Here is a 9,118-nt window from a genome sequence, read left to right as displayed (position 1 = left end):
AACTGAGTAACGCCACTGATTTCCCCGGGCAACGCCGGGTATCCCGCTAGTATAATATATACCAATAGAATATTTATATAATACTTGTTTTATCAAATGCTCACATTTCTTACAGGCATCATATACAGAGACTTGAAACTGGACAATGTGCTATTGGATCAGGATGGACATATCAAACTCACAGACTACGGCATGTGCAAGGTTAGATTATACATTCACGTAGCTGCAAGCGGGGGTGGGGGGGGGGGTTGAACAAAGGTTGAACCAAGGGTGGATCTTTTAACTGCAAGTATTGATTCTGAGAACGGATGCTTTCCATAAAAGAGTATGGTAATTTTAACAGGAAGACTATTTCGAATTTGGTTCCCATGGTTACGGTCTCAGAGCACGGCGTTTTAAGAGCTTTTATGGTAAACAACTTATCATGTGAAGTAACTTGAGTTGGTGTTATATTAGTGAATATCAAATTAAGCTGTAATGGTTCTCACCCTGACTGGCATATCATCTTCGCAACCCAGCTCAAAAATGAAAACACCTTTGAGTGTTTTAGTATGCATTAAAGGATGGGGGAGAATATCTTGTCTTTTTATTCATCTACTACACACTTCTTTTACTTAATGAAGTGTTATAAGCTCAGTTAAGGTATAAGGTGCAGGAGTTTTCACACTTGTTTATGAACTTTTTATCGCGTCACCAACGGCACCTCTTCACTTCCCGTGGCTGCCCTAGCAGGTTTACCTACATCTCCTTCCCATAATTTCCGTGTAGTGTGTGTATCCACTTTTGTTGCAAATGGAATGTGTTTTTTTTAAATAGCCTTGATAATCTTTCTTCAAAGGGCAGGTATGCCTTTGTGCCCATTCACCTTCACGTTGTGCCCTAAAATTTCCGGTAGACTATACTACCCTATAGTACCCTATACTACCCTATAATACCATATACTATCCTATACTACTCCATACTACCATACCTATACTACTCCATACTACCATACTACTATACTATCCTATGCTATCCTGCCCTAAACAATTAATAATCCGAGCCTGACTTGTGTGTTATCAGGAGGGGCTGAAGCCGGGGGATACGACGGGAACGTTCTGTGGCACGCCAAACTACATCGCACCAGAGATCCTGCGTGGGGAAGACTACGGTGAGTATGTCAGATGCCTATCTGTGCGGCTGTCACTGTTATGATGTAACAATATCGGGAGTGTATAATATAGACTATATTATACACGCCTGATAATATGATGCAGCAGTAGGTCCTGCGTGGGGAAGACTATATGGTATGGGGAAGACTCACAGTTACGATGTAACAATATGATGCAGCAGTAGGTCGATAATTTAATATTGAAGTTATCCTATTACCATATTACTAATACTATGTATTACTCTGTTATTATCATATCATGAATATATATGACCATACCATGTAATATACACAATATACCATTGTCGTACCATGTACCATCTTAATATTTTTGTATTACCATTGTTTTTAGGCGTGATGGGACTAAATAGCCCCCCTACCTCGCCCACGTACATTTACAGGTGCCTGCACATACTTCATTCATGTTCGTTTCCTTCGCAACTAATCTTGATGTGCTATTGATGTTGCGCAGGGTTCAGTGTGGACTGGTGGGCGCTGGGCGTTCTAATGTTTGAGATGCTCGCTGGCCGATCTCCATTCGACATCGTTGGCAGCGCAGATAATCCGGATCAGAACACTGAGGATTATCTCTTCCAGGGTAAGTGAATATCCTTGCGATTAGCCCAGCTAGTGGGTTAGCATTCAGATAGTGGTGTCTACATCGTGTGTAGATCATACACATAAATAATTCTGTGCATGCAGGGATACACTCGTTAGTCCTGCAACTCTCCTCGAATTAGTAATACATAGAATCACTTCACATCATTTATTTCCACTTGAAAATAAAGATTGTGTTGAGTTTAAACACGACCACCCAAGAACATGTCAATTCCCAGAGTGTTTATCGTATGAAACATTTCTTGATCAAGCCATTTCACTATCATTGTCTGCAGTATAATATTTGTGGTATTTACACATACGCAGTATATGTACTAGTGTACGATTAAACACTGCAGTGCTGCTAAAATCTGTACTAGTTTCTGCTATTACAAACTAAAATAATTAATTTCATAATTAACATAATCGTATGTTTCGTCGCAGTCATCCTAGAGAAAACCATTCGTATTCCACGGTCGCTGTCGGTGAAGGCTCGCTCTGTCCTCCAAGGTTTTCTCAACAAGGTAAGCAAAGTCTCGTGAGCAGGACTTGAATCTCATCATGGCACCAGCAGCTGCAAACTCCACGACAGACGGCGCTCTCGCTCATGGGCTCAATCTACCACTGCCACAAGCAGATTTTGGTTACAATTTGTAACGCTTTTTTACTACAAGTTTTACAGCAGGCACGTTACTCGTATCCTATGTAATAAGATTTGGACTAATAAAAGTTGCAAATATATTAAAAATCCGACCGTTATTTCATGAAAAATTTGATAAAACAGTTATACGAAATAGTACGCGGATTGTGCACCCATTTACCTCTTTCAAATCATACGCTGTTTACGAATCTCCATTCGCTGAAATTCCCCCTGAGCTTTGCCCACTTTAAAAATAGTGCTAGCATTGTGGCAGTGGTATGCTGAGTATACGAAGGTGCACTGCATGCAGTTTGCAGCAACTGGTGCCATGATTGCACTCCTTATGTGTCACTGAAAATTGGACAATATCCATAGCAATAAACATAAACCTCTGTTAATAAGTCGTCTGCTTATTGGGAAATCTGTGAGCAAAGACTTTACAGTTAGGAGTTTTGCAAAGAGTGATGTGTAGTGGAATATTAATGACCTTTTGAACATCAAGGACTAAACCCTTGTATAGACGTGAGTAATCGATCTGGTAAAAATTGCAAGCGCAAACATCATAATGCTTACTTGATATTTTTAGGAGAATTTTTATTGGGTGGTGAACACATTTCACTTTAAAATAGCTAATTACTTGAATTTATCATGAAATCAAATTTACTGGTAATGTTATTATGATATTTGTTAAACGTATTTCAAGCCATCTTTGTTATTTTCTTACTCTACACAGAACCCGTCTGAAAGATTTAAAATAGCTAATTATTTGAATTTATCATGAAATCAAATTTACTGGTAATGTTATTATGATATTTGTTAAACGTATTTCAAGCCATCTTTGTTATTTTCTTACTCTACACAGAACCCGTCTGAAAGATTTAAAATAGCTAATTACTTGAATTTATCATGAAATCAAATTTACTGGTAATGTTATTATGATATTTGTTAAACGTATTTCAAGCCATCCTTGCTATTTTCTTACTCTACACAGAACCCGTCTGAAAGATTGGGATGTCTTCCAACGACTGGTTTCGCTGACATTCAAGCTCATCCGTTCTTCAAGAACATTGACTGGGAACAGGCTGAGGGCAAACAGGTGACGCCACCATTCCGACCCAATGTCAAAGACCCGTACGACTACGAGAACTTTGACCCGCAGTTCACCAATGAACCAGTGCAGCTAACACCTGATGATTTGTAAGCCCCTGTTTATATATACCTTTTTTACTTGTGGTCTCTCTCTTTTTTTTCTTGCGCTTTTGCTCTTCCCCCTTTCTCTCTCTCTCTCTCTCTTTCTCTCTCTCTCTCTTCTCTCTCTCTCTCTCTCTCTCTCTCTCTCTCTCTCTCTCTCTCTCCCTCTCACTCTCTTATTTTTTGAAGCCAACGTCACAAGAAATCGTGGAAATTGATCTAGTAAGTGTAAATATTCTCTGTTGCAGGCGTACACTGGAGAAGATCGACCAGTCAGAGTTTGAAGGATTTGAATATGTCAACCCACTTCTCATGTCCATAGAAGATGCCGTATGATAACCAACGCATACTCCCTACTCACTTTACCAGGCTGCTAGCCTGACAACCCCCTACCCTAGTGTAGGGTATGGTCAGAAGCGGGGCTGGTAACCCTCTACATCGGCATAGGTTGTGGTCGGGTGTTGGGCTGGTACCTCTGCTCTACCGTAAGCCGGGGTTCATTGCTGGGTCGAGTCTGACCGGGGCAGGTTGGTTAATTAATCAGTAGCCCAATTTTATGCAGTGGTCGGGTTGTGGATTGGCCCTATTCCCTACCCTAGCGTGGAGCATGGCAGGGGACCAGGCTGGGGTTTAACCTGCAATGTGAGGCAGCTTCGGTGAGAACGGAGAACAATTGGATGAAGTTCCAGCAGCTTGAACATGTGCAACATTCCCGTGTATATCATCGCTCAATAGTTAGACGTACGGCTTACGTAGTAATGTGTGCCGACCGTTGTTCACTCCCACGCTGCGTGATGTGCTGCCCCTCTCACACGCGCTCATGCACGCAGTCTGAGCAGATACGTGGTGAGCAGAGAGGTATTGGAGGTCACTGATCTCTATATATTAGCTGCATGGCACATTGTTGGTATTACGTGATGTCGCCTGGTCGCCATATTGGTCGGCTGAAACGTCGTGTTATCAGCAGGGAGTAACTATAAGGGGGTTGGACGTTGGTTGAATGCACGTCCGTTAGATTAACACGTTGCATGTTCTCGCAGCAAAATGCATAGATATACCTACTGTGAGCTCGTCCATGTTGTAAAAATTCACTACAACTTATTTGAATTGCTACTTTCACTACAATTCTTCATAAAATATAAACGAAAGTTACGAAAGTAGTACCACAGGATGTTTACAGTATTTACACATCCGGTACACAACCGAGCGAACGTTGTGCTGCATTAACAGTTCTTTTCTGTGATAATACCTGTTATACGTTATTGTTCGATTTTTACTCAGTACGAAGTTGTGGAATTTGTTTAAATCATATGTTATCTACATTACTTATGCAACCAGGAGACAAATATATAGTTTTCGTTCCAGGAACTATTTGTGCTAGCGTAGGCCTACTGTTGGCTTTTCACTCCAAAACAACTTATGTGTATCTATACGCCGAAACCACGTCCGACGCTGTTTCGAAAATTCCAATGTTTGGAGCACATTTCTGGCTCAATAAGAACATTTCGTGATGTTTGCATACTGCAAGTATGCTCACAGTAGGTGTATGTAGGCTTTTTGTATGCGAGGTTTATCCATTTTAAACCGATTCTTGGTCGACAAATATGTTGGCCAATTAAGTGACCTCATCTGGTAGCACAATTGTGATAGGACAACGTGCTATGCAGTTATTATATATATATCGGCGGTTGCCGTTCTGTCTTCCGCCATGACATAACAAGTGAACATCGGTCGGATAGCCGTTTTCTGCTCAGTGTTATGCAGTGGCTCGTGGGTCGATGTCTGTGTGAGTTGTTCCGTTGAACGGTGCCTTGAGACCGTTTTGCAACTATTTTTTCTATGGTGCCACTAATAATAATTGTGTTTTTATATATCTCAAGAGGTTGTTTTGTCGACGGACAGAGAAAGCGCGCGCGTTCGCTTCTGTTATATATTTTGCCAGTCACGTCAAGTCGGCTGTTCGGTTGTGATCTATAGCCGGCTGAGTTTCCCAACCTAATGCCAATCACCGTGTAGATAGCGCCGTCATTCTATGTTGGCAGAAGTGGGCGTAGTCGTGTAACCATGTGCGGAAACCAGAATGTAGAGTCAAAATGCTGTGTAAACACTGAAGAAAATCATGTAGAACGTGGTAACATATCGCGGGGGTGCATGCATGAGCGCGCGTTAACGGTGGCAGCTGTCTATCTATAGTTTAACGCGTTTGCGGTATGTAAAGTCTCGATGCGTGAGTCAGGTAGGACTCGTGCAGGAAGAACATCAACATTTATGCTCTCGCGTCTCGGTCGCCGTCACGGGATGGAGTCAGAGCCGTATATAGAGACTCTAGTATAGAGTCTCAATATATGGCTCTGGATGGAGTGAGACAACGGCGGCATCTGGTGGTGAGTCGGGTAGATGTAATATATGACCACTGCTTAGCTGAAATACTGTGTGTCTACATATATATATACATATATATATATACACACATATATATATATATATATATATATATATATATATATTATATTTATTGCATCCCGTACGGTGACTGGGACCGATGAGCTGTCTTGAGTGAAGAGCTTAGGCTGGCCCGTATTTCTGTGTACATAATCTGTAATTTACACGACCGCCGCGTCATCGTCTGATTGCACAGATTTTCTACCGTTTCTCGGTTAAGCAGAACTGGCGATTGAATATCTATCTACTAGCGAGTTATTATTAATCTATTACACATGTATAATTTAATAACGATACGTTGATGAGTGAGTGAGCGAGTGAGTGAGCGAGAGAGAGAGAGAGAGAGAGAGAGAGAGAGAGAGAGAGAGAGAGAGGAGACAAGAAAAGAAGATGAGAGAAAAGAGAGAGAGAGAGAGAGAGAGAGAGAGAGAGCGAGAGAGCGAGAATAGTGTTAGGGGATGCAAGTAGGTGACCTATCATTGAGTGACAATGCTTTGCAGTTAGTGAGAGATCACGAGGTGTTAGTGAGTGAGTGAGGGGAGAGTGAGTGAGAGTGAGAGTGAGAGTGAATAACAGTGAGTGAGTGAGTGGGTGGGTGGGTGTATGTGAGAGTAGGTGAGTGAGGTGAGAGTGAGAGTGAGAGTGAATAAGAGTGAGTGGGTGGGTGGGTGTATGTGAGAGTAGGTGAGTGAGTGAGTAAGTGAGTAAGATCATGTATGACCAAAACTGTAGTGATTTTTATATATCTAGCGTATTTGTAACCAACCATTCCTCAAATCTCTTGCTACAATCGAACACGGCAGCTGTGTCTTGTTATGATTTTGTTGTCGAATATTTATAGTTTAGTTATACACGCCGTATACACACGAATATCTATCGATCTAAATAGATAGCGATCGATTTGGATTACCGAAACTCGTGTCTTTTGACTCTTTTCATGTGATAAGACACGACTGATGCCCTTACATGGTCGTGTAAACGAATTGTTTAGTGTTGAAATAAGTTCATCGGATTTCATGATGATAATATTAAGAGTAATTTTATTCTGAGATAAGTGTAAATATACTGACCCGTTGACGACAGTTCGAAACTATAGTCTACATGTCAACGTATTTGGATCCATCTTAAAATTAGAATTGCTCTTAGTAGTGTGCTTGTATGTCATGCGAAAGCACTGAGCACTTACGCTAATGATTTACTTCGCGTGTGTACCGGCTTTGTTCTGGGTAGGAGAGATTTATGATGAAGGGACATACAATTACTCGTCTATAAAACGCCTTCACCTCGTTTCAGATGTAGACTGTGAAACGATTGTAATTTCAGCACAAGATGATAGCGTTATTAATCTCTATAAGGGAAAGCACCCGCGTATTGTCAACGAACCTTCCCTTCCATTACATTTCTTTTCCACTTTCTTTCCTTTCCATTCCCTGCACACTTCTCCCGGCGACGTCATTCCCTCCCCTCCCGCCGGCTCTACATGTTCCCCTTGTCCACGCGATCCTCTTTCGTTGTGAAATCAGAAACATTGTTTATAACTACTCTTTAGTGATGTAGCATACCTCATTATTTTAGGACTGACGTCATTCCGAGTATATAGAATATGTTTGCGTAACAACGCCCTGGTTCTTTCTAACCCTTGATTCTCCTTGGGGACCATTGCTCACGTAATGAATATTTTCACCTGCAAAGTGTAAAGATGGGTTGCCGAATTGATTTATATTTCATTATCATTCCAAAATGATCGTGTTTGTTTGGCGACGCGGGTCATTGGCAGTTAGAAGGCTCGCCGTTCGACTGACGGAGTTTAGAAGGATGTCATACTCATTGATAATAATCGCATCCGTATATATGCTACTAAGAACATTCCCTGGGTCTGCTGTTACGTGTCCATGAGAATGAACAATATAACATGCAAGTTTATAAGCATACCACGCACTGCATGTTTACTGTTTCTTATGTATTGATTTACAAGAATAAGCAGTACATATACATAATTGATCGCATATATATGCATATATATATATATAGCTGCGTTCACACGAGGAGAAAAGTTGCGTTCACACGCTAAAATATACGCGGCTTGCTTAGCCACGGCTTGCTTAGCCGCGAATGCTCCGGCTTGCTAAGCGCGGAATCATATTCCGCGCCAACTAAGCCGCGTATATTCGGCACCACGCTGGCCGCGTATTGATTGTCGTGTGAACCTAGACTGCTACCCGTTCGCTGCACGACGTTAGGGTAGCGTGTGGAACTGTCGACCGGGTACCAGTCTATATTATACCGCGCTAGCTAAGCCTCGAATCTCGTGTATCTCGTGTGAACGCATTTTAACCGGACTTAGCACCAACTAAGTACGGTACCAGCTAAGCCGTGTATACGTGTGAACGCAGCTTATATATATATATATATATATATATCATGTCTTACGAATAAATTTAATTATTCTTGAAGCAATAGAAACTGCGTCCGTGTATAACCGTATGTGTAAAGGTGTGACTGCCCGAAACATACATATCATAATACATATATATACATACATGAATATATATAAATGTGTTTGTGTGTGTGCGTGCATGCGTGCGTGCGTGCGTGCGTGCGTGCGTGCGTGCGTGCGTGTGTGTGTATGTATATATGTGTATATTTTTACCTATGGCCCGAAACTCCTTTCATAATACCAGCAATTGATAACTTTAATGTGGTGATGATGATGATAATGATGTTATGATATATTATTATAATGATGATTTGACGGAGACAACGAAGCTAATGTTAGCGGTGATACTGACGACGACGGTGCTAATCGTTGTGGCTATACGGCGATGAGGTCACACACACACACACACACACACACACACACGGGCGGTTTACGTTCTGGACAGCTAACCATGGGTAGTTCGCCGTTGCGGACAAGAGCCGAGGGGAAAATATAACTCTCTCCCCCCCCCCACCCCCGCTAACTATACGGTCATTCATTTTACGCGCGCGCGTGCGTTTGTTTGCGTGTACGCGTGTTTTGTGTGTGTGTGTGTGTGTGTGTACGGTGGCGCAGAAGGCTGTAAAATGAATGACCGTATAGTTAGCGGGGGGGGGGGGTA

The 9,118-nt window shown here is 41.9% G+C and overlaps 1 protein-coding gene across 1 annotated transcript in view; it reads left to right on the top strand.

The window, feature by feature from the left end:
- Positions 1 to 7,958, top strand: part of LOC106805180 (protein kinase C iota type-like) — a 31,183-nt gene extending 23,225 nt beyond the window's left edge. Inside the window, exons 11-17 of the mRNA XM_014806676.1 lie at positions 116 to 201; positions 1,063 to 1,150; positions 1,623 to 1,748; positions 2,192 to 2,271; positions 3,379 to 3,584; positions 3,827 to 6,341; positions 6,705 to 7,958. Of these exons, the coding sequence (XP_014662162.1) occupies positions 116 to 201; positions 1,063 to 1,150; positions 1,623 to 1,748; positions 2,192 to 2,271; positions 3,379 to 3,584; positions 3,827 to 3,914 (674 nt within the window). The 3' untranslated portion in view covers positions 3,915 to 6,341; positions 6,705 to 7,958. The remainder of the gene's footprint in view (positions 1 to 115; positions 202 to 1,062; positions 1,151 to 1,622; positions 1,749 to 2,191; positions 2,272 to 3,378; positions 3,585 to 3,826; positions 6,342 to 6,704) is intronic.
- The last annotated feature ends 1,160 nt before the right edge of the window (positions 7,959 to 9,118 follow it).

The sequence above is a fragment of the Priapulus caudatus genome, unplaced genomic scaffold (genome assembly GCF_000485595.1).
Source record: "Priapulus caudatus unplaced genomic scaffold, Priapulus_caudatus-5.0.1 Scaffold104, whole genome shotgun sequence".
NCBI lineage: Eukaryota > Metazoa > Priapulida > Priapulimorpha > Priapulimorphida > Priapulidae > Priapulus > Priapulus caudatus.
Note: the sequence above shows the minus strand (reverse complement) of the source record. Positions and strands in the feature narration are given on the sequence as shown.